This window comes from Calonectris borealis, chromosome 27 (assembly GCF_964195595.1).
Source record: "Calonectris borealis chromosome 27, bCalBor7.hap1.2, whole genome shotgun sequence".
Taxonomy (NCBI): Eukaryota; Metazoa; Chordata; class Aves; order Procellariiformes; family Procellariidae; genus Calonectris; species Calonectris borealis.
Window position 1 is genome coordinate 2,502,110 of NC_134338.1, and position 24,004 is coordinate 2,526,113.

Below are 24,004 nucleotides of genomic sequence, written 5' to 3' on the forward strand. Positions count from 1 at the left end.
TTCCTCCCCCGCCCCTTGCCTCTATATAAGCGCTGTGTCCGCCTCCCTGCTCATACATTGCCCCATTCACCGCGGTCGGAGTCAGTCGTCCCGTCGTAGCAAAGCCGTGCCCGGGCCTGTACCGAGCCGTGCCCGGTGCCGTGTCCATCCCCGAGCCGTGCCCGGTGCCGCGGCCGCCGCGCTCCGCTCCCCGTCCCGCCGCGCAAGATGTGCTCGGCGCTGCGTGGAGCGGCCCGACCGCGCTGCCTCCCGCCGCCGCTGCTGCTGCTGCTGCTGCTGCTGCTGCTGGTCACGGTGCGTGGGGCCGGGTACCGGTCGTGGGGAGCCCGGGTGGGTGCCGGGGGGGGGCCTGGGGAGTCCCCTCGGTGCTGCCCGGTGCTGCCGCGGCATGCCCGGGCTTGCCGCGCCGTGGAGGGGTATAGTCCGCCGGGCTGGGAAGGGGGGGGGGCTAAGGTGGGGAGGGGGCAGCAGGGGTGTTTGAGGGCTGCCCTGGGCTGGGGGTGCAGGTTCAGCCAGGCAGGGGGGCTGTGTGAATGGGGGGCGCCCCTGGATGTAGGGGAGCAGGGGGCTGGGGGCTTACTTGGGGGAGAGCAGGGGATTGCGGGGGGGGGGCCTTTACCAGCCATTATCAGGGGGTAGGGGCTCATATGGGTCAGAGCTTGTGGGGGGGATGCTGGGGCTATAGTGGGGCTCACCTGGTCCAGGGGCCATGGGGGGAGCGGGGGTTATGGGGGGCTCACCTGATCTGGGGGCTCTGGGGAGAGCGGGGGTTATGGGGGCTCACTTGGTCCAGGGGATGTGGGAGCGGCTGAGGCTATAGGGTGTCTCGCATGGCACAGGGGCTATGGGGAGAGCTGAGGCTATAGGGGGGCTCACCTGGGCAGGTGTGGATTGGGGGGTTCACCTGGGCCAGGCCCATGGGAGGGGAGCAGGGCTGTGGGGGCTCACCTGGGCAGGTTTGCAGGGCACGGGGAGGTGTGTGGGGCTGAGGCTGTGGGGCAGGGTGGAAGCAGCAGCGTGGAGGTGGGACGGGAAGGGTGATCTCAGCCCTCCTGGGTGTGGGGCAGCGGGCAAGTGCGCAAGCGCTTGGCTGGGTGGCCGTGTGCGTGGTGTGAGGGCCGTGGGGCTCGGAGGTGACGTGGGGCTGGAGGCTTGCCCTGTGGCGCTGCCTGTGCAGGAGGGGATTTCCGCTCCCTTTGCTTTCAAGCCTTGTTTGCCATTCGGTGTCGGGATCTCGTGGCAATGCCAAGACTGCATGGGATGTTTGAAAGCATCGGGGTCGGATGCGGGCAGCTCTGGGCTGCCTGGTGCAGGAATGCTGCCTCTCCAGCTTGCCCAAAGGATGTCCAAACCCTTAAGGCCACTGGCTTTTAAGACAGAAAATCCCACCTGCGCGTATCATATTTCCCCATGGATTGGGCGTTGCTATAGAGCTCGGAAATACCTAAAGTCTTGTCTCACCTGAAGTCAGTGAGACCCTGCCCTGAGTTTTATCCCGGGGCTGGCCTGCAACCCCTGGCCGCGAGGGAGCCCAGCGGAGCCGTGGCCCTGGGACACGTGGTTGCGACTCCCGCGCTGGAATTGCTGTCGCTGAAATCAGCACTGCCCGTAACAGGTTTTAAAAGAGAGTTGGCTTCTCATCCAGTTCCTTCCCTATAGTGTTTATGAGAGTTTATTTAGACTTGCCTGATGAAGTCAAGCCTTACCAAACCCATCACCTAAGGGCACGTTCTTAACAGCCTCTTTTTTTTACTTTTTTTTTTTTTTCCTTTTTAATAAAAGAAAAGGGGAGGGGGAACCGATCAGGACTGATGATGCCCCACGTGATAATCGTATGATATTGTGGCTGCAGTTCCTTCCTTTGCTCACCAATGCTTGTTGCATCATGCCTGGACCTGGGCCACGGGCTCCCGAGGAGGAATGCCGCAGGATCTCTCTGTTTGCGGGAACTTCGGATTCCATGCGCAGAAAGTCTTGGGGGGAAACCCCCGCGTTCGTCAGACCCGTGCCCTTGGAGCAGAGGCACGTTGGGTGTCTGCTTGGCATCTCTTTTATCCCTGGTCCTTAACACTGTTGGCTAAGAGCCTTTTCTGCTACAATCAAGGGCTGCGTATTAATGCTGCATGGATGTCCATTGATGGTTAGGAGTGCAGAGAGGGGTCTGCCTTCTGCCGTAGGGTCCAACCCCTTCCTTGGGATCACTTCAGGAGAAAAACAAATTGGGGATGGAAGAAGGGAAAGTTCAAAGCTTAATGCTTCCCAGAGTTTTTTTTCCAGAAGGAAGAGGCTTTTAGCTGATGAGGGTATTGGGGATTCCTGTGCCTGGTAATTCCTCTGCCTTGAGGCAACGTTGCTTTCTTGGGATGTTTACTGTGGGTGAAAACTACTCTTGAATACCATTGCGTCTCGCCCACGGCTCCCAGCCTGGTTTCTCCTCGTGCTTTGCAAGACTGATAGGTTAGTCAGGGATGGCAGCCCTCGCCTGCCAAGGGCTCTGTGGTGGGCTGATGTACTTGAACTGCACTTGCCGGGGAAGGTGGTGTGGGCTGATAACCTTATCGTGCACTTGTGCAAGCTCTGCTGAGTCGCTATTTCATGAAAAGCGATGAAATCCTATGCCTAAGGGACCTTTCCAAACAGCAGATAACGCTGTGTTGTTGCTCTGATCACCTTCATGGCCTGGCAGAGTTTGAATGGGGAAGAAAGACTTTTTTTATTCCTTCAGGGGGACAGTGAGGCAGTGGGACAGGTTGCCCAGTCTGAGCCCCTGAAGACTTTCAAGACCAGAGTGGGTAAAGCCCTGAGAGCTGCTTGTGGCTGGGAGGTAAAAGCAAGACTTATCTTCTAAGCTGGATAGAAAAGCACTTTATAAACTTGCAAACCCTCCCAGCTGGTTTCTAGAAAGCAGCAGCGGGAGATGCAGAGCCAGAAGCCATTGGAGAGATGTGGAGTTGATTCGTCTAAGTCAGGGTCTGGAGATGGCCCCGTTCCCAGGCTGGCCGGGGCTCGGGGGGTCTGTGCCATGGTGGCAGTGAGGGATCACCCTCTCCGTGGCCTGGCCGGTCTCAGCGGTGTTGTTTGTGGGTCTGCGTCACCCTCTGCAGCCCCGTGACCGTTGGACCTGCGGCGGCCGGTTTCGGCGCTCACACCCTTCCGTGTACAAGCGCGGGAAGTGTCCGGGGAGGAGGAGGGGGGGATCCGCTCTGTAGATGGCCAGGCTGGCTCAAGGGACGGCTTGCGTCTCTATTGTTTCAGCCTTTCAAGGCAGCTTCTGACTCACAGAAGAAATATTTGCTTTAAGAGGCAGGTTTCATGCCTGGTGTACAGGAGGGAAAGGGGAAAGTGCCTCTGCCAGACTGTCACGGCTCTGCAGTACACAGCATGGCCGGGCATCGTTCCTCCCTAAAACCCAGGGCAGGTTTATATCCATTTATATCCACGGAGCAGCTGTGCCCTGTGCTGGTTGAGATGCCAAGGGCACTGTCCCCCTCGGGGACATGGGGTGCCCAAAGGCTCCCCAAACCCTGACGGGGCAAGTGGCCGTTCCTGTCGAGCGTTGTCCCCCGCAACTGGAGCGACCCAGCCGGTACGGAAAGAGCTGAGCCAGCAGAAAGGTGCACGGTGAGCTGATGGAAACGGAGCCGTTGGCTTCCCGATCCGCAGCATGATAACGGGGATAATGCGGAAACGCTGGAGGCCGTGCTGTCCCCTGGGAGCCCGGAGCAGCCCGGGTGTTTCTTGTGGGCACAGGAGCCGCGTACCAGCCTTGACACGGGGCCGGTTTCCTCCCCACAAACGCCCTCCCTGTTCCTCTTCCCTACCCTTCCATTTTCTTTGGTGCTGTTTGTTCATGCTCTCAGAAATTGGGGAAGGAAAGGGGACCTGATGTTATCCTAAGGAAGCGTTAGCGAGCCTTTTCCTTGCTGATAACCTGGCACACAGGAATCCCTCTGCAAACCTCCTCCTTATACTTTGCCAAGGAGATAACCACCCTGGTACGGGGGAAGTGCCCTTCACCTGCATCAAGGGGAGGTTTGGCCGCTGCGTCCAGCGGCTCTGAGCCGACCCAGCGCTCCTTTCCCGCTTCGCCTGAGCACGCTGGGCAGAGCAGCTCTTGCCCTTCTCTTTCTTCCCTTGCCCCGTGGACTTGGGGTGGTTTTCAACCCAGATTTTGCTGTATTTTTTTAACAGGAGGCTGCTTTGGGAACTGCTGCAGCAGCACTGGATAGGAGGGACAAGTTGGATCCTTTGGACCCAAGCAGGGGAGGGGAAGAGTTTTACCAAGTCCAAGACAGCGATCGCTATTGCAAGAAGTGCCCCGCGGGTAAGATGGTCTCAAACATTGATCACACCATGCGCATCCTCGCCGTGTCTCTGTCTGCAGAGCCCGTGTGTCCTTGCTCCTTGCGAGGAGGCAGTGGGTGCTCCAGCTCTCCCCTGCTCTGCTGTCTTGAGATCTAAGGACTCATTATGGGAACATTTTCCTTTTGATGGTTCCTAATTTGCCTCTTAACTTCACTGGCAGCGGAATCAACTCCCTCTCTGCAAAGAGATCTCCGTCCGGTGCTGTATGTTCACAGATACACCCTTTCTTTCTCCTCTTCTTCCCCAACCACCCCTTCGTGCAGGCACCTATGTTGCAGAGCCCTGTAAAGAGCAAAATGGCTCCAGCAAGTGTTTGCCATGTAAAGAAGACGAATACATCGAATACCCAAATGACTTTACCAAGTGCCTTGGCTGCCGGACGTGTCGTGAAGGTATGAGCTGGTGTGTAAGAGGGCGATGCTGGCTGATAGCGTCGGCCGGGTTCAGCTGACCGGAGACCTCTCTATTTAAGAGCACGGTCACCTGCAGCGTCCCCAAAGAGTGGCTCCTGCGGGGAGCAGGCTGGGTCTGGAATTGGTGTAGCAGCTTGTGCCAGACCTACGTCTCCGTTCAACGCAGCATCCCTTGTGCAAAGCTTGGACACGAGACCTCCATCCAGAAGGACCAGGAGGACTGGGCTCACGGCGGCGTTGTAGGCTGCTGGTGGAGCTTTGATGCGAGCATTGCTTTTCTCTTGGGCATGGTGAGGTGTGGGGCAGGAAAGGGTAAGGCTGAAACTCCACAGCAGAGAGTGATTGGTATTCCCCAGGCTTGCGGGTCAGCTCGGGTCGTTAGCCGTGTTAATGAAGGAAGCGGGTGGAGGAGCGTGGCGCGGAGGGGCTGGGGTAGAGCCGCCTCTCCTCTCGCCCGCAGATCAAGTGGAGCTGAGTCCCTGCCGAGCCGTCAGCGACACGCAGTGCGCCTGCAGGAACGGCACCTTCTGCTCCCCGGACCACCCCTGCGAGATGTGCCAGAAGTGCCGGCCCCGGTGAGCTGGGTGACGCGGCGGGTCCCACCGGGGTCTGTGCCGGGAGTCCCAGCCCCTGAGCCTGCCCCGTCTCCCCCTTTCCCAGGTGTCCCGAGGGCGAAGTGGAGCAGGCTCCCTGCACGCCGCACAGTGACCGCCGGTGTGGTCCTCCCACCGGCACCGTCCCCAAATCCTCTAGTAAGTGGGGGGCTGCTGGAGGAGGGGGGACGAGCTGAGGGACTGAGGTGTGAGCTGCTGCTGAGGGGACCAGCAGCAGTTCCTCATGCACCCTGTTTTATCCGCTTTAGACCCATGGATCATCCTCGTCGGGATCCTCGTAGGTCTGGTCCTGCTTTCCTTAATCTCCGTCTGCCTGTACTGCGTTTGCTGTTCCCGAGGTGAGCACGGGGTGCGGGGGAACCCCTGGAGTGCGCACCCCGGCCAGGGGCTCTGGGTGGGAAGAGGTACTTGCCTGGGGGAAGAGGGATCACACCACTGTTTTCATCTTCCAGGAGGCGGGAGAGACCTGAGCGGGAAGTCCTGCAGTGTGCTGGTGAGTGGCCGGGATGGCGGAGGGGTGGTGGCTCTGTTTGCAGGGCTGGAGTGAGGTCCCCCCTCTGCTCCCCACTTTGCATGCAGCTCCTGGGAAGGCTGGAGGCGCAGAGGGATGAGTCTCACCCCTGCAGGGATGTGGTAGAGCTGGGCCAAGCAGAGGAGAGGCTCTGCTAGTGCCCTGCTGTATGTGGGATGCTTGCAGCCCTTCCCCAGTGCCCTTATCGCTTCCCTGGCAGAGGTGCCGGCACATCCAGGGTCCCCAGTGGGGACCCCGGGTTAAAGGGAGTGCTGTGCTGTACCAGGGCCCCTGCAAGCTTAAGACAAGCAAGCGAGCCGTGCCCTTGAAACCATGGCAGGGTGGATGCCGCTGCCGTGGATGGCATCCTTGAGGGGTCGGTGTGAGCCCTGCGCTCCTGGGACCTGACTCGGCTGGTTTCTGCTTCTCTCCCGCTGCAGGGCTACCTGATGCGGCAGCTGACGAGGTACCGGAGGGGGGGCCTGGGGACGCAGGACAACATGCGCAACGAGCAGTTCTCCCGGGATCAGCTGCTCCCCCGGGCATCGGGTTCGGTGACTCCCAGCGCTCCAGGGCTGGAGGTACGTGAGCGTGCCCCTCTGCTCTGTTGTGCTCGGCCGAGGTCTGATGCTTTCCTCCGCCTCCACCAAGCTGATCAGGTTCCAGGACCACGGTTTCTGCACGGAGATGGCGCGGGGTCTCTGGTCCTTTTTCGGGGTTCAGGACTGCAAAATCTGCTTGTTGCAGTCAGCTGCCAGAATCCTCTGCAGATTTAATGCTGATGCTGAGCCAACAGACAGCTCTTCTCTCCCTGGCCGGGACCTACGAGGCAGGGCTCGTGGGCTGCTGTCATCCCAAAGCTAGGAAACGATGGGTGTCCTGGGAGGGTGTGGTGATCTCCTGCCCCAACAGCCCCCGCAGAGAGGGAGAGGGTCTCCAACCCCCCTGTTAATGGGCCTTGGCGACACCATTTGTGCTGGGGCTTGGTGGCTGCTATAGGACGTTGTCTTTCCAGGTGATGGTACCGAGGACCTCTTATCCCAGTGTGCAACCCAGGAAGAATCTGGTTCCAGTGCAAGGAAAAGACCCCGTTACTGGTAAGTGTTGGGGTCCAGGGGATGTGCAGGGGGGCAGGGAGGGGGTGAACCTGCGGGATGAGCTTTCTGGGCAAAATCCTTTCTGTCTGTGCTTTACCCTGTTTTCTGAGCTTTTCCTTTCCCCTCTAGTTTTGCGACGCTCTTTTGACATCTTTGCCCGAGACGTGCCCTACAAGGACTGGAAGAGATATGGCCGAGCCCTTGATCTGCTGGAGAACGACATTGCCCTCGCGGAGCTGAACGACAAGTATTCACTGGAGCCCTTCTTCCAGATGCTCAACACGTGGCAGAACAGACAAGGGATGAACGCCTCTGTGAACACGCTGCTGGAGACCCTGCACCAGATCAATCTTGGAGGCATTGCAGAGGACATCTCCTCCAAGCTGGTCCAGCAGGGGTATTTCCAATATGAAGTGAGCTGAGGAGCAGGGCAGGCCCTGCATCTCTGAACTCCAAGTTGACACCGTGAATACCTCTAAGAACACTTGAGTTTTATCTTTTTATAGCTCTTCTCTGGCTCTTTTCTTTTTGAAGACATTGTCCAGTTCAGCTGAGCGCAGAGTTGATCCTCTCATGAAGTACAAACCTCATGGTCCTCTTGCAAAGCTATGGGCTCAATGTCAGTGCTTCCTCCTGAAATCCAGGCTGCTGCAAACTTCAGACTGCTTCTGGAACTGTCTCTCTTGGAAGCACTGGTACTATGCAGACATCTTCAGAATCAGTGCAGAGAAGGGCAGGATGCAGGCATCCCTCTGGTTTTTAACTGGATCATCCTTTTTTGGGGGGTTCCTGGCATCATGCAATGGCTTCTGCTTATAGGACATCTCTAAGCTGGCCAGCAAGCTTAATACTGTATGCTTGATGGGCAAGCATTAACTGGGCTTGGGTTAGTTTCTCAAAGCTGTTGATTGGGTATTATTTTAGGTGATAGTGGTTCTGCTTGCTCTTAGGAATCAGTTTGAAACTGGACTTTGAGGGAAGGGTGGGAATGATTTACTTAGGCAACCTCAGTGATCACAGACTAAGAAAAGGGTCAGTGCAGGGAGCAAGTGAGCTCCTCCTCAGAGCAGGATGGGGAACGTGGGCAGCAAACTATTGGTGTGCCAGAAACATCCTTCTCCTTGACCTTGGTCGAGTCGGTTAGTTCCCATTCCCTTGGCCGTGGGGTGGCTTTGCTGTCCCTGTCTGTCTCCAGCCAGCATGGGAAGGTGAATGCACTGAGGTCCGAGCATGACTGTGGGTACCCACCATCCCTCCTCCAGCTGGATGGGGACCTCCTGAAACACTTTGCCCCTTGCTCTGGCTCTCACACATAGCTCAGGGACAACTTGGCTGGAAAAAATTACTTGAGCTGGCTACGTGTGCTGCCACCCCGGTACAGCCCAGCCCACCGGGATCTTCCCCAGCGCGGTGGGAGAGCGCGAGGGGCATCGCCAGCCCCTCTCTGCAGCCAGGGCTGCCCTGTGCTGCGAAGCACCCGTCCCTCCCGCTGCCGCCCCTTCTCCCCCCTCCTCACAAACAAATCCTGTCCAGAAAAAACAAGCAGAAAGTTAGTATTTATGTATTTATTTAGTAATTGTAAACGTGTACATGTATTAACTTAAAAGCTAATATAAAAATAGTATTGTTTTTTTTACTATGCATGATTGTATGTTTTTATACAGAGCTCTGGCCCAGCCAGTTTGCTATTTCCAGTTTTCACATGTTTCTTTTATGAAGGAAGAATAAACTTTTAAAAAATCCTCCTGATTTCTCATCTTTATTTCCCCCCCCCTTGCTCTGCCATAACACTGGCGATGGTCTGTTCTAGGTTTCAGTGGGCACCAAAGGAGCTGGACCAGATACTCAGCAGCTGCTCCGCATGGCACTGAGGACCCAGCGCATGGCGTTAGTGCTCTGCCACGCCGGCATCCTGCCGGGAACGGTCCCCACCAGCGACGCTTCTGCCAGGGAAAGTCCTCAGCAGCGAACCTGGGCTCTGCCTTTACACCTACATCGTGAGTCCTGTGCTCTTGAGTCGCCTGCAAAAGTAGGAGGCTGAAATCTCAGTCCCTCGAGCATGCAGGGGCTGGGACCCCGGGGCCAAGCGATGCCGCTGACCCCCGTGACGGAGCTGCTGCTGCCGGGGGGCCGTGGTGCTCCCCGCTCTGGCTACACCCAGCCAGGGCTCTGTGTGTTGCAATAGCTGTGTTGCAAATCCATGCAGTGCTTAGTAAGAAAAGGGCTCTGCTTGCCCCGGAAAGCCCCCTCGAGCTGCCCGCCAGCCTTCGCACTGCAATTGGGTTTATCGATCACGCAGCTCTGGGGCAAGTGCTAAAAGCAGGAGCTTTTGGTGACCTGCCAGGAGGCTTCATGCCAGAGGTCCTGTCCCGGACAGCCCCCGCGTGCCTCCCAAGCATGCAAACCTGGGCAGGGAGCTCCTGCAGAGCCAGGCACATGCAGGATTTAGTGCCGGGACACGGGGGCTCGGGTCCTGGCCTGGGGAAGGCAAACAGGACTCGGAAGCAGCAGCGAGTGCCCGGATTCAAAAGGGAAAGAAACTTGTCATCCTACCTGCTTGCTGGTGCTGCAAAGTGGGAAAACATCGAGTGTAGGCTCCCTGGAGCCGCAACCTTGTTCCTGCATCCGTGGCTGAGGATGAGCACGTGAAACGAGTGACTCCAAGGTGCTCTACCGAGGCCAGCCGGGAAGAGGAGCAATGCGGAGCGGGAGGGGACACCAGCGGGAGCATCCCTGCCAGCAGCATCCCTACGCGCTCGCTCCAGCAGCAGCCTCTTTGCCAGGGATGGGCTCAAAGGAGCTTTCCCCTTCCCGGCTGGGGAGGGCAAGCAGAGTTCTGGGTCCCTCCCTGCCTGACAGTCCTGCAAAGCCCCCGGGGCGGGCAGCTCTGCCCCGGCACTGGGCTGCCTTCTCCTGCCATGTACCTGCTGTGTTTGTGTACCTACAAGGACGCAGGTGGGACATGCAAAGTTAGTCCGATGGTAAAGCCACCTCTTGTACAAGGTGTTTTGATGACTGGATCCTGCAACGCTTCTCTGCTGTCCCTGTCCATCCCGGGAGCGCTGGCGGGGGGTGCTGGTGTCACCCCAAGCAGGGCACAAGGATGCCCCGTGTCCAGCCGCTTCCTCCCAAACACACAGGGACCACGCTGGGCTTTTAAAATACCATTTATTACAATGGAGCCTTCCAGGCTAAAATCCCAAGCCAAGGGCCTGGGGTTGGTTTCTGGTGTGGCAGGTTTGGAGGGGGAGTGGGTTTGGGATTGGTTTGTTTTTTGCTTTAAGTTTTCTTTTCAAACAAAAATGAGAAGTTAAGAGGCAGGGAGGAGAGGGCTCCTGTCCCCTCCCGCTCCCTGAATTAGGACAGACCCCATTTGTGAGTAGATGATGATGCTGCAGTGCCTGGAGGCATTTGGGGACCGGGGTCCCCTGCACTGTGCCTGACCCTGCTGCGAGTCGAAGGGGGTGGCAGGACCCCCACAGCAGCTCCGGCTGCCCCGGGTGGCGAGATGCCATCAGACAAACAAACCATATCCTGCAGCTTCTGGTTACAAATTAAAGTGGAAGCGGGATGGGTTTCTTCTTCTTCCTCATGCTGCTGATGTTCAAAAAAGAAAAAAACCAACAAACCGAACTAAAACCACAACACAGCCCTCGTGCTCCTGTAAACATGAGTTTCTCCTGCTGCTCGGTCTCTGCCAGCCCTGCAGCGCGCTGGCAGCCGCGGCGCGGGGAGAGCAGGGCTCCAGGAGCGCCGGGGGCTGGCGCCTGGCCCCGAGCCCCTCCGCAGGGACGGGCCCCTGCTGCCACCGTCTCCTCTGGGGCTTCGGCCGGTGGCATCCGCTCCACGCCTGGCGCTGGGGCAGGTCATCCCACCCCTCCTCCTCCTCCTCCTCCTCCCCGTCTCCTCCCAGGGATGCTGGAGCCAGGGCAAGGACGGGCTTTCAAACCACAGCCGAGGAGGAGGAGGAGGAGGAAGAAGAGGAGGCTGTGGCTGCCGACGATGAAGGAGAGGAGGAAGGGGAGGAGGAGGCGTTCCAGAAGAGCCATCGCCTCTTGGGCTGCCGTTTGAGGTGGAGGTAGTCTTCCTTCTCCCGCTCCTTCTTCGCCCGCTGGTAGTGATCCTCCTCCTTCAGGTACCACACCGGCGGCCAGCGGTGCTTCTCGAAGTACTCCTGGTTCTCTGCGGGGAGAAGGGGGGTGAGGGCAGCGCCAGGACCACCAGGACCCCCGTCACCCCGCCCCGGCCCCCGCTCACCTCCCGACATGGCCTTCATGTCCCGGGGGAACTTGCGGCAGACGTTGTTGTAGTTGGTGCAGATGTGATGGAGGCACCAGTCGGCGAGCTGGTAGGCGCAGTGGAACTGGAAGAGATGGAGCCCACGTCAGAGCCACCACGGCACGGACCACCGGAGAAGCAGGAGGAATTCACCCTATTTCCTCCACGGGTGTCCAAGACCAGACGCGGTTGTCCTCTCTGCCAGGACAGCATCACCCCCGGAGCTGCCAGACCCCTCCGCGTGGCACCACCCAGCACCTCGCCCCATCCCCAGCCCTGCCAGCCCCGTGTCCTACCTGAGCCAGCTCCAGGAACACCAGCACGTCCCCATCGATGTCCACCATCATCTGCGCCGCCTCCATCAGACCGGTGACAGTGTACTGCTCTGTGGGGGGCACACGGGGGTCACAGGGCGGCTGGGATGGGGGACAGCGGGAGCGCTGGGCTGCCACCAAGCTTGCGGGGGGAGGACACCGTCCCGCTGCAGCCGCCCTGACTCACCGGTGAGAGCCACCAGATGCGGCAGGCAGAGGCGGTTGGCGAGGATGATGAGCTTCATGTCGTCGAGGTCGGGGCTGGAGCTGAACTGCCCGGTGTAGAGGTACTCCAGCACCGCCCGCATGCAGCTCTTGCTGGTGTAAGGAAGTGCCACCTGCGAGACACACAGCGGTTGTCACCCCACGGCCGTCCCCAGCTGTCCCACCCTCCCAGGACAAACCCCGGGGCCCCTCCTCACCTCGTTGGTGGAGCTCTCCACGAAGGGGCCGCCGAACATCGCGGCCATCCAGTCGCAGCTGGAGATGAGCAGGGGCTTGTGGGCACTGATAGCACCGTCATCCAGCACGAAGGTGACATCTGGGGACAAGCAGAGGGATGCTACTGGGACCGTCCCCAACACCCAGGGGGTGCCACAAAATGTCTCGCACCGAGGACAGCAGAGGGAGGGGGATGGACCCTGGCACACCCTATAATGTGTCCTAAAGATCTCTATTATTTTTTCCCCAGCATCCTCCGCCGGCTCAGAGGAGCTCAGGGAAGGGGCTCTGGCTCTTCCCAGGGATTTTACCGAGGCATACCGCGACACATTCGAAAGCAAAGGGGAAAACCCAGGAATCAAATCTCTAGCCCAAGTTTAAGTCCTTGGGAGAGCTGGGAAGGACGCCGGGGATCTCCTGTCCCCCCTACTCTGCTCTCCATCCCAGAGCAGGGCTTCTCCCCGAGAGACAGGGACAACTTGACCACAGCAAGGTCCATCTTCATGAAAGAAATTCAGCCGGAGGGAGGCTGGGACATCCGCCGTCCCCGCCGGGACGTCACCCCGCGGCACAAGCCGGTGGCACATGGTGCTCGGCAGAAAGCCAGGGCTGGGGAAGTCCTACCAAGGGCACGTTGCTCCTCGTAAATCAGATGACCCTGTGAAAATCTGGGCCCGGGAGGGAAGGAAGTCGCCTTTGCTGCTCTCCCGTAAATAAACAGAGCGGTCGGGGGGGGCTGGGGAGCGGGGAACCCTGGGGAAGGGCCATGCACTCACACTTTCCGGGGAAAAAAAAAAAAGCTGTAAAAATCCCAGAAATGCAAAGTGTAACCAAAAACCCCGGGGAAGGCGAGTGAGCGCTCACGCATGGGCACGGGGCAAAGGCAGGAGCTCGGAGCCCCCCTCCCATCCGGCAGAGTCCCCCACACGGGAGAGGGGGTGCTGCGGACGGTGCTCCCCCTTGGCCAGGAGTCATACCCGAGAAAGTCCCCTTGGCCAGGCATTCCTTCACCCGGTTGGTCCTCCGGACGTGGAAGGCTTTGGTGATCTCCTGGTTCATGAACGCCTCGTTGTTGAGGATGTTGGCCACCATCATCCGGAGGTCGAACACCTCCAGCAGCTCAGCGATGTGAGCAATGTGCATGAGGTCCCGCTCATTCTCATCCAGCTCCCCTGTGTACAGGTACTTCAGCACGGCCCGGAAAGGACCCGGCTGGATGGAAGCATCCATCTTCACCACCACCATCAGCTTGGACTTGTAGGTCAGCGGGTCTTCTGCCATCTCCTCCTGGATGCTGGTGAAAGCCCGGCTCCAAGAGGAGAGGTCCCTTCCCCGCCGCAGTCCACGCTCCCCGTTCTCGTAGCGGTTGCCCCGCAGGATCCCATCACTGGTGGAGGCTCTAAGGCACGGTTTTCGCTGGCCGGATCCGGCCTCCTCGGTGCTCTCGCAGATATCAAAGCTAGCGGCTCGGAGGAGGAAATCTCGCCCGTGGTGCCTCTCCTCTTGGTGCAGCATCCGCTCGGCGGCCGCGGTGACGGCCACCCCGAAGCCGTGCCCCGTGGCGCTCTGCTGGTCCTCCTCGCTCAGGTCCATGAGGAACAGATCGTAAAATTTGGAGGAGGAGGTGGAGAGGTAGATCTTGTGTGCGTAGATTTTGATCTTCTCTTGCAGCACCAGGATGACGTCTGCGCACAGGGGGTCCTCCAAGAGGTGGGCTGGGCGCTCCTCGTTGTTGGAAGGGGGGTCCGGGACGATGATGATGGGTGGAGGGGGTTTGGGGGGCAGGAAGGGGGCTTGGAGCAGGGGTCGCTGCACGTTGCGGAGGTGGGACTTCCAGAACTGCAGGTGACGGCGGGAGATGAGGGCGGCACGGATGGCATTGTCAAAGACGTCCTTGATGCCAAACTGGGCCACCACGCTCGTCTCGTAATAGGGGATCCCCAGCTCCTTGGCTACCTCCCTCCCCTTCTCCGGGGGAAGGATCTCGTTAGGTTTGATTGGCCTGAAAAAGAGGGGAGATAATGAAGAGACCTCTTCAGATGCATGGTAAGGAGAAAGCATTGGACAGGCATGGACATCTCCAGGGCACAAGAGTCCCACCTGGCCAAGGGGCGCCGTGCCCGATTGACGGCCTCCAGGTCGGCGTAGCGCAGGTCGAGCTGGCAGCCCACCAGGATGACGGGTGCACGGGGACAGAAGTGCTTGATCTCTGGGTACCACATGGTCTTCACATGGTGCAGGGAGTTGGGGTTAGCGATGGAGAAGCACAGAACCACCACGTCGGACCTGCGAGGAGAGGAGGATCAAGGTCCAGCCTGATGATGGAGCCAACCCCGCCGTGCTTTGGCATTGCCCTCCCACCCTGCCCAGGGCAGCACGAGGCTCTGCCTCTCCCCTACCTGCCATAGGCAAAGCGCCTGTCTTTGTGGTGGTCACCAAAGGTGTCCCAGAGCCGCAAGGACACGCTAACATCATCTACCACATCCCGGGAGCGCTCCAGCACCTGCGGGAACAGAAACACCATCCAGCTCCCGAGTCCTTGAGCCCTGCAAGAGCGGGGCTGTCCCCACCGCACGCAGGGCACGGAGGAGCAATTCACAATTCCCCCGCGGGGAGGATGCAACTCCATCTCCTCGGGGTTCCCATGGGGCATCCGTGAGCCGCCCCGGCATCCCTGCCCCGCTCCCCGGCAGCCCTCACCTCCTGGCAGACGCGGTACTGGTCGATGGCCCACACCGTGGGCACGTGGGTGGCGAGGAGCTGGTACTGGGTCAGCGTGGCGTTGCAGGCGCGGGCACAGATGAGCCGGGTCTTGCCCACCGCGTTGTCCCCGACCACGACGCACTTGATAGTTTCTACGTTTGGCCTCTCATAATCCATGTCAGAATCCATTAATTGGGACCTGCAGGGGGAAGGGGGGGGCAGCAGATACTGGGGTGAGCCGGGGGGGGCTGTCTCCGGATGGGATGGGATGCCGAGGGGGGCGAAGTGGCAAGATGATGCTGATACTCACGCTTGGAGCCGCCAGCCCCTCGCCGCACGGGGGGAGCTCCGCAGCGACCGGCAGCCGGGAGCCCCCGTGAAGGCAGCGAGCGAAGGCAGCTGCCCACCCCTCCCCGGCTCGCGCTCCCCGCCGGTCCCCTTTAAAATTTAATGTTCTCGTGGCAGCGTGCGTTGCTCTGCCGCGCGTCAGACACATGCCCTGCGTTAGATCCGACCCTCCTCCCTCCCCGTCTCTCCGGCCCTGGCTCATGCTTGTTCATGTGAGATGAGGCTTTTTTTTTTTTTTTCCCTTCCCCTCCTCCTTTCCCCTTTCTCCCTCTCCAGCGTTTGCAAACGAAGCTTCCAGATCCGCCCGATCGAGCACACACCCGGGCACTGCCAGCCTCTCCGGCTGCCTGGCTCGGGGGAGCACCAACTCTGTCCCTCGACACCGACCTGCCCCCCTTTTCCCACCCCGTTCCCGGAGGGGGTATTTGCTCCCAGCTAAGAGAAGCGAAAGAGAAGAAACTCGTTCCATTTCCAGGAGGCTCAGCAGCCGTCGGGTTTGGGAAGGCTCCCAGCACCGCTGGCCTCCCAGGACCAGGCGCGACCCGAACCCTCCTGAGAGGGAGGTGATGCTCTGGGTGCTGCGAAGCCGAGGCGAAGCGCCCGTATCCTGCGAGCAGGCGTGCCCCGGTGTACCACCCTTTGCCTGTTCTGGGCCCCAAAGTCTAAATCAGCCAGAATTTATTTATCACAGCGTTAAGCCAGGGATTCATGAGATTTCCAGGGGGAAGAGCAGGGAGGAGATTGAGGAAAGGAGAGAAGGACAAAAAAAAAACCCACATCCCAATTGCTCTGAACTTCCCAAAGCCGCAGATATCTTCCCCCTTGTCACTCCCTCCTGGCACCGACTTCCCGAGCTGCTATAACAAACCACCAGCGCAAAGGCTCAGTGAGCTAAAATACCCGGTAACGATGGCAACCGAGCCCTGCACGCGGGGACCACGGCCGCAGGTCCCTAAACTAGCAGCCTGGCAAGGACTTTCCAATGTTAGCACCTCCCTCCCGGGCACAAGCTCTCTGAGCACACCTGGCTACACCAGCTTGGAGGAGATGGCACGTGAGAGGGTTCAGCACCGTGCAGGATTGGACCACAAGCATAGGCAAAGGCAGGTGGCACAAATCCAGGTCACTTTAGGTGCCAGCGCTTAAACATCGGCTGGTCCCAAGGCAAAACTTCTCCGAGTAGTTGTCACCGCATGCCATGTTCCCCCCATCCTTTGGGATGCAGGGAATGCCGAGGGCATTGCAGACAAGGAATAGCAAGCTGCTCCGGCTCTGCACGGCGAAAAGGAGTCGGGACAGGTTGTCTCCTTCCTCGTTAGCCCCTGCAAATTCGTTTCCATCTCACGCATCCCACTCCACCGCTCCCCTGGTCCCCTGCTCCTCCCGGGGATCAGCTTTGCTCTGTAGGGCCAGGAGATCTCCGGGGGGGGGGGTTGGTAGCGCTCGGGGAGCTTCGCTGCGGTTATTTTTAGGGCCAGCCGTGCTCCCAAGTCGGCTGAGCTCATTCAGCCGGTGGGGGGGAAGGCACATGGAGATGACAACTGCGGTTGGCAGTTTGGATGCTTGCCCCGCATGGGGAGCTCGGCCCGCACCCAGCCGAGCACGGGGGACTTGGGAGCCTGCTCGGAAAGTCCGTGCCCCGAGGGAATTAAGGGATAAATGCTAACGGGATCAGTGCCTGTGATGAGGAAATGAAGAGGGGGACAGCAGCGGGCACAAAATGCAGGCTCCGAATAAAGCAGAAGCACGTTGGGGAACTCCGGCGGCCCCGCGGGGGTGGCTCGCAGCCCCCCCACCCATGAGACACTGCCCGGGGAGGGGGCTGAGCCTCTTTGCAGGGACAATTTCAGCAGCACCATGCCGCTACCGCCGCAGCCCCCCTCCTCACCTTCCCCACCACCACCTCTCTCCTGGGGACGGCTCCAAAACCCACCAGAGAGCAAGAAACAACCCGAGATGCCGAGACATCGGAGTTCCCCCCCCGCCCCAGCAAAAGCCCTTCCCTGGGGAGCAGGGCTGCTCTGGCCAGCAGCCCCCCCGCAGCCCCGCTCTCCCTGTCCGCTATAGCCCCCCACCCAAACCACGGGCACCCGATTCACACACGCCCCCCCCCAAAGGAGAACCCCAAAATTGCTCCTTCCCGGCTGCCCAGCCTGCGGTTGCCAAGGCAACTGCACCATCACCCCGGGAGCCGTCGCCTAGCAACCCCCAGGCTAAAAATCCTCCATCCCGCACCTCGCGAGGGGAGGAGAGCCCCCAAACCGGGGGGAAACCGCCCCGAAACGGCAGCAATGCACAAAAATAACACGGCACCTCCCGTGACCCTCCCGGCTGCTTTGGGCTGGGGGCGAGATGGGGCCCGGGCGGCCCCGCGGAGGCAGCCGGGGCTGTGCAGGCCGCGGCGGGGAGGCGGTGCAGGAGCGGGGCCCCGAGCGGGGCTGCAGCACGGCCGGGCCCGGCCACGGCACCGGGGCTGGGGGACGCGGCGGGCCGGGGGCACCGGGAGCGGGTGCGGGGCATTGGATTGGAGTCGGGGGTGCTCAGAGCACGCGGATCGGGGGTGCGGGGCATTGCAAGGGGGCTGAGGAGCACCGGGAGCGGGTGCGGGACTTTGCAAAGGGGCCGAGGGTGCTGGGAGCACCCAGATCGGGGGTGCGGGACATGGTAAGGAGACTGGGGCAGACCTAGGCCGGGGGTGCGGCGCATTGCAAGGGGGCTCGGGGGTGCGGTCTGCACCAAGGCCGGGTGCGGGGCATTGCAAGGGGGCTCGAGGGTGCTCGGAGCACCCAGGCCGGGGGTGCGGGGCATTGCAAAGCGGCGGCGGGTGCATCGCGAAGGGGCCGGGCCCTCGCTGTCCTCCGCGCCGGCAGCCGGGCCGGGCCGGGCGGCGGGGCAAGATGCGCGGAGGCGGAGCTGGGCACGGAGCTGGGGGGTTCCCCGGTACTTACACCAACACAGACGAAGCGGCGGCTCCCAGGGGCCGGGGCCGGGCTCGCCCCTCCGGACATGGCCACGGCGCAGGTTGCGCGGCTCGGCTCTGCGCGCCTCTGCGCCGCGCTGCGCGGCTCAGGGCCTGGGGCGCGGGGGCCCATGCCGGCACCTCGGTCGCTCCGCTCTCCGCATCCGCGGCCCGTTGCGCTGCGCTGCGCGGAGCCCTGCGCTGCGCGGAGCCCTGCGCGGAGCGGCGCGCTGCAGTCGGGGCCGCCCCGCCTTTCATTCACAAAAAACAAGCGGCCCCGCCGAGGCCCCGCCCCCGCCCCCCCGCCACCGCCCATTGGCTGAGACAGACCCGGGGGGGGTACCCGGGGGGGCTGCGGGCAGGCAGCGGGGCCGGGGTGCCTCGGCGGGGGACCGCATCCTGCCGCGCATAGGACCCCCGTCCAGCCCCTAGCCCTCCCTCGCAGGGGTCTGCATCCTGCCCCCCCAATCCTGCCCCTCATGGGGGACCCCCATCCTGCCCCCCAGCCCTGCCCCTGGCCCTCCCCTGCATGGGACCCCCACCCTGCCCTCCATCTGCTGCATCCCACCCTCATCCTCCCCCGGCATCTCATCTCCATCCTCCCTCTGCATCCGACCCTCCCCGCTCCCCCCCGCCCCTCACTCCTGCCCCCCGGGAAGGGGTGCACCCCTGCCTGCCCCCTCCTCTGGGCACCTTTCCCCCTCCCCTTGTTGCACGGGGGCTGCACAAGGCTACCAGCCCCCGGGGTCCCAGCGGTGCTGCCAGGCCAACAGCCCGGCTGCGGATGGGGCTGTGCCGGAGGAGACCCCTCGTGTGGCTGCTCACAAGCCCCAGCCCCCCCCCGAGTACCCCCAGCCCCTTGCAGGGCTGGTTCTCGCGGGGGGGCCTGAGCTGACCCACCCATCCGTGCTCTCCGAGCACAGGCCACACGCTGCCTTTGAACCCCAGCCCGCAGCACTCCTCGCAGCCCCCTGCTCACCCCACAACCCCCCAGAGCTGCCCCCCCAGCTCTGCACACACCAGGGCATAAAAAACTCAGAGTCATCTTTGCAGCGTGGCTGCCGGGAAGGCATCCGGCACGCTTGGCCCGCGCGGCCCCGCTGCTCTGACCCCGTATATCCGCATCATGTGATGCTTCGCCATCCTCTCCCAAGGCTTTCGGCTGCCTTCCCCCCCCGCCATCATCTCCACCGAGCCATGCTAAGCTCGGCCCCCCGCTCCCTTTCCGCTCGGATCAGGCCAGCCGGCAGCCGGCGGCGCAGCCGGCACTGATGCAACGCTGCGTCAGCCGGCGTCAAAACCTCAGCGCTCGCCTCACCTCGCACCTTTGCATCGCAGCTTCAGCAGCCGCCCGGCACGGCCCCCCCCCAACCCGACCCCCCCGGCATCGCCCCCTGCCTCACCTAACTCGCAGGACGGGGATCTCTCTCTCCATAGCAGAAGGAGATGGAGTCGCTTATTTGGGGAGGGGGGAGCCTTTTGGCTTTCGAGCCGGGCATAGGCAGCTCCTGGCGCTGCCTCCGTGCCCACACCGGGACCGCAAGCCGGCGGCGAAACTATCGGCTTCACGGTGAAGCTATTTATTCCCCTGCAACGGGAGCTGCGAGTAGCCGAGCTGCAGCTTTGAGCTTTCTTGGAGTGGGTCACGGGGAAGGAACACGTAAAGCTTGTTTGCCAGCCGCATGATTTGGCTTATTTGCTCTCTTGTAGCAGGTGCTTAATTGTGGCATAAAGAGTTCCTGGCAGCTTTCTGGGCAGCCGAATTCCCGCCTGCCCCCCTCCCTGCTAGGCAAAACAAAAGCACAATTGTCACTTGCAGTCGAAACACCCGGGCTGTGGCGCTCGCACGGGGCCCTTTCCCGGCAGAAGGCTTTGCCGGGAGGAGAAAGCTGGCGGCGGGAGGCACCGGGGAGAGCACCGGGCAGGGGAAGGGGCTCGGGAGCATCTACGGAGCATGTGGCTGCTACTCGCAGCCCCTCTGCTCCGTGGGAGGAGAAAGACAAGTCTCAGCCGACCTGCTGCATCCCACTGCTCCCCAGCGAGCCCATGGCATGGCATGGCACGGCTGCCCACGGCATGGACGGCCGCCCATGGCATGGCACGGCTGCCCATGGCATGGCACAGCCGCCCACGGCATGGCACGGCTGCAAGGCAATAGCTCCCCTCCCGCAGCATCGCTGCCTCTGGCAGGGCTGTAATTAAAAGGCTGTTTGCTCCCTGCTCCCATGTCTCTCTCCGATTTAAACCTCTTGAACTTGTCCCGAAGGGCTCCCATCTGCCCAGCTCCGTAATCACCCTCGCTCCCAGGCAAAGAGCTCCAAACCCAACGGCTGAGCGCTGGGGAGCTCGCACCGCTGGGAACAAGCACCCATTTTTACCCCGTAGCATCCTCCTCCCTCCATCTCCCCATCCCCAGCAAGGAATGAAGAAGCTCTCCGGATATCGGATACACGAGCGGACATTGCTCCAGCCGTGCCCTCCCCTGTAAACTCTATGACTCTCTAGGGTTTAATGGCAGGGGGGTTTCCATCCCTCCCAGGTGCTCCCCGCGCCCCTGCCCAGCCTTGCTGGGCATGCCAGGTTGCCCTGCTGCTCCCCCATCTTGCAGGGGGATGGATGCAGGGATGCAAACCCATTTTCCTTTTGCTCCTTGGAGCAGCCAGCCAACGCTCTGCAACCACTGCAGCCTTCCCAGCTCTGCCCCCGCCGCTGCCCCCCGCTCTGATCCCCAAATATGAAAGCTGACCTCAGCGTTATTCACCTTGCAGAAGCCTGAAGGGCTGCGACAGACCAAGGCAACGCATCCCTCGCCGGCAGCACCCCAGCAAAAGCGGATTTGCAGCGGGGAGACACCCCGACACCCTCCGGCAGCCCCCGCAGCCCCCGCCACCGGGGACCTGCCTTTTCCTTGCTCTGCCCTAAACCCTGCTGCGAGTTTTCCACCTTATCCGTGGGGGAACGGAGGCGTTGCGGCGGCGTGTCTCAGAAGGGAGCAAAGAGCAAAGTCCCCTGGAGAAAGTGGCCAGAGGAAAGGTGCCTGAACCGGGAAGCTGGAGGAGCCGGCGCCGTGGCGAGCGGGTACTTACAGGCTGTGAGCCATGGCAGTCATCTTCCCGGCGGGGCTGCCTTTCCCTTGGGTTTCCATCTCTTTCTCTTGGCAGACTCTGAAAGGAGAAGGGCAGAAGGGCTCTGTGAAACCCCCCCAAACGTGGACTCCCCCCTCCTCCTGCACGGTGTCACCCCGCTACCCTGGGGACAGAAAGCCTTTGGGAAGGCAAGTCCTGCAGGGCCACCTGGGCTGGCCAAGAAGTGTCCTTGCGTGGGGAGAGGGCTGTCCCTCCCCTGCCGAGCGGCTCTGCCCGCCGTCCCTACATCTCGCTGCCGGGGCTGCTCTCCCCATGCCACCACCTTCACCGTACAAAGCAGCCGAGGGGGAGATATAGAGATATACGCAACGGGCGTGCACAGACCCGTCCCTTTCACTGACGCCCTGTGCTGGGTTTCACAGTCACAGCCTCCCCTCCGCCCCAGGGTGGTCAAGGGGTCCCCCAGCACCACTGCCCTGCTCCAGGCACCTTACCCTTGGGCTAAGAGCCTTCCCTGCAGGCATGTGCAGTGCCTGGCTCCCGGGGTGGCCAGCAGACCACCGAGCCTGCTGGCATGTTTGCTTTGGGCAACGCTCCCCTTCTGCGAGCTCGGAACTCAGGGCTCTCCCCTCCTTCTCCTGTCACCGGGTCAACGGTGCCTGCACACGTCAGGCTGGAGCAGAGTCCAGCCCGGGCTTCGCTCTTGGCAAAGCCAGCAGACGCCTGGCTCCTGCCGGGGAGGGGGTTTCAGGGACCCACCATGGCGCCGGGTCCTTCCCCAGATCCACCCAGGAAGAGCAATTAGGGTCACCCCTCCATTTTGCTGCTCTGAAACCCCCAAATCCTGCAGGTTTTCTTCCTGGGTGATGCTACCAAGGGGTCTCCTTGCTCAGGGCAGCTGCCCCAGGCATCGACGTGGGCTCCCCAGCCCCGTCAGCAGGACTGGGAGAGCTCAGCCTCCCCTCGCTGGGCAGCCAGGGAGGGAGAAGGCAGCTCAGACAAATGGGTTTTTACAGACTTAATATCCATTTGGACCCAGCAGGCAGGAGAAGTCTCCAACCAGCACTCTGCAAAAATGGCAAAACCTAACCCGACTGCGATGGGGGAACAGCGGGGGCAAAGGGACCCTGCGCCGCTGGAGACAGCACGATGGGATGTGCGACCGCGCTGGTGGGGAGTGGTCTGGGAAGGAGAGCCCAGGAAACAGCTGATACCAGAGGGGAAGGCCTAAATTAAGCAAAAAGAGCATTTCTGCACCTTTCATCTCCTGTCCTGCCAGAGCAACAGGGGTCTATCTCCGAGCCAGGAGATTGGGGTGCTCTGGAAATTCACTGCATACGCATATTATGACCCAGCCTGGGTCCCATTTCCCAGCCCTGAAATACAGCCACCTGATACGCCACGGGTGATAACTCATCCTGCCATCGATACCGCTGCAGAATTTCAGGGATTCATCACTCAGTTTATAAATATTTAAAACCAGAAGGAGCCATGTACTCCTGTAAAACGCAACGTATTACACAAGCAAAGCATCCCTCCCTTTACCCCAGCGCAGAGCTAATGAACATCTGGGGCTCTCCAGGCAGATCTTTTGCACCTAGAAACCAGGTCAGGGCAAAATTCAAGGTCTTGGTCCACACGTGGAGGATTTCTGCACCCTCCAGCTGGGATATATTGGATTTACGGCCCTGATGGGTGCAGAAAGTGCTGCTGCTGATAGGAAATGGCAGCTAAGGCTGCTCCTCCAGCTGCTTCCCCCTGCCGCCCCAGCCAGGTTTTGGGCATGCACGGCCGGCCCCGTGCTCGCGGGAGGGCTGCAGCTGCAGCCTGAAACATTTACAGGCTCCCCACCGGCCGGCTGCTTCATGCAGTATTCACAGCTTCATACAGTATTAAGAGCTGCTGACGCCTCGTGAAAAAACTGTGAAAAGCTTCTATTTGGGGAAAGTTCCTCTTATAACGGTGCATCCTGTGGCTTCTCTGTTTCCCTTTTCTCCTGGTTCTCTTGCTAGGGAGAGCAGGGCAAAAATAGGCTGATAGCGTTGCCAACGATCTTGGGCTCTTCATCAGAAGAAAATAACCCCCCGAGCAAACAACCCCAAGGAATTAATTCTCACATCGCACCCAGGGAGCTGCTATGGGTGCGGGGTGGGTGTCTGCCTGGTTTGCCGCAGACTGGGGACTGATGCTCAGCAAGAAGGGGGAAAGTGGGTCTTGTCCCTGGGTCTGGCTGCAGCCAGCACCCGACTCGGAGCACGGTGCGGGGTCTGGGGGGGTCCGGGGGGGGGGCCTGCATATCTCCCCATTATTAAAAAAATTAAAAAGATTAAAAAAACAAAATTAAAAAAAGAAAGAACAAGGAGTCTGTTTCTAAGCAACTGTCTCCAGTAGGGATGGAGAGCAGAGGAAGGGGAGGAAGCAATGCTGGGTAGGGAAAAAACTTCTGGGGTCCCAGAGCCCCCAGCAGGACCCGGGGGGGTGAGGGAGGGAGCGGAGGAGCTGCCTGGGTCCGTCTCGTTAGCGAAAAGCAGGGAAAGAGGGGACATGGGGGTGTCAGAACACCCCACGCAGTGGCCAGCACTAGGGGCTGAGGCTCACGGGTGGGCAAGTGGGAGCATCACCTCCTTTCCCCGCCGCAGGCTGCAAGCGGTGCCCCAGGGGAGAGCGGCCGTGCCCCATGTCCCTGCTTGTGAAACGGCACCCCAGCCCCCAAAACCACTTCCTACCCTAACGGCTCCCGGCCAAAGGAAGCGGCAGCAGAGCTGCCAGGCAGTCCGCAGGCAGCAGGAGACTGCGAGCGGGCAGGGAGGCAGGCGGGCAGGGAGGGGACGGCAGCATTTGGTGGCTGCATGGACTTCCCGACTGCTTGCCAAGA

General features: G+C 60.9%; 2 protein-coding genes across 3 annotated transcripts; one reads left to right on the top strand and one right to left on the bottom strand.

Annotated features, from left to right (window-relative positions):
• The first annotated feature begins 48 nt into the window (after positions 1–48).
• On the top strand, positions 49–8,742 carry TNFRSF10B (TNF receptor superfamily member 10b). Of its 2 annotated transcripts, none has more exons than XM_075174686.1 (10): positions 49–294; positions 4,192–4,324; positions 4,629–4,757; positions 5,239–5,353; positions 5,439–5,530; positions 5,641–5,730; positions 5,845–5,885; positions 6,344–6,484; positions 6,919–7,000; positions 7,130–8,742. In XM_075174686.1, the coding sequence occupies exons 1-10, from the start codon at positions 208–210 to the stop codon at positions 7,420–7,422; spliced, it is 1,203 nt and encodes a 400-aa protein (XP_075030787.1). In that variant the 5' UTR covers positions 49–207; the 3' UTR covers positions 7,423–8,742. The 2 variants fall into 2 exon arrangements, with proteins under 2 accessions (XP_075030787.1, XP_075030786.1); XM_075174685.1 differs by lacking the exon at positions 49–294 and adding an exon at positions 2,076–2,824.
• RHOBTB2 (Rho related BTB domain containing 2) lies at positions 8,333–18,294 on the bottom strand. The gene is made up of 10 exons (XM_075174684.1): positions 18,033–18,294; positions 14,734–14,935; positions 14,433–14,536; positions 14,134–14,319; positions 13,011–14,035; positions 12,015–12,133; positions 11,780–11,930; positions 11,575–11,663; positions 11,258–11,363; positions 8,333–11,182 (listed from the first exon to the last, which is right to left on the bottom strand). Exons 2-10 carry the CDS (start codon positions 14,923–14,925, stop codon positions 10,944–10,946), a joined length of 2,211 nt encoding a protein of 736 aa, XP_075030785.1. The 5' UTR covers positions 14,926–14,935; positions 18,033–18,294; the 3' UTR covers positions 8,333–10,943.
• Between the last annotated feature and the right edge of the window lie 5,710 nt (positions 18,295–24,004).

Bases quoted from the DNA above. Each gene is read 5' to 3' on its own strand.
- TNFRSF10B (XM_075174685.1), top strand. From the start codon at position 2,675: ATGGCCTGGCAGAGTTTGAATGGGGAAGAAAGACTTTTTTTATTCCTT. The intron at 2,825-4,191 runs GTAAAAGCAAGA...TTTTTTTAACAG, and splicing joins GAGCTGCTTGTGGCTGGGAG to GAGGCTGCTTTGGGAACTGC. The intron at 5,886-6,343 runs GTGAGTGGCCGG...CTCCCGCTGCAG, and splicing joins GGAAGTCCTGCAGTGTGCTG to GGCTACCTGATGCGGCAGCT.
- RHOBTB2 (XM_075174684.1), bottom strand. From the start codon at position 14,925: ATGGATTCTGACATGGATTATGAGAGGCCAAACGTAGAAACTATCAAG. The intron at 12,134-13,010 runs GTATGACTCCTG...GCTTGTCCCCAG, and splicing joins GGCCAAGGGGACTTTCTCGG to ATGTCACCTTCGTGCTGGAT. The intron at 11,931-12,014 runs GTGAGGAGGGGC...TGTGTCTCGCAG, and splicing joins TGGAGAGCTCCACCAACGAG to GTGGCACTTCCTTACACCAG.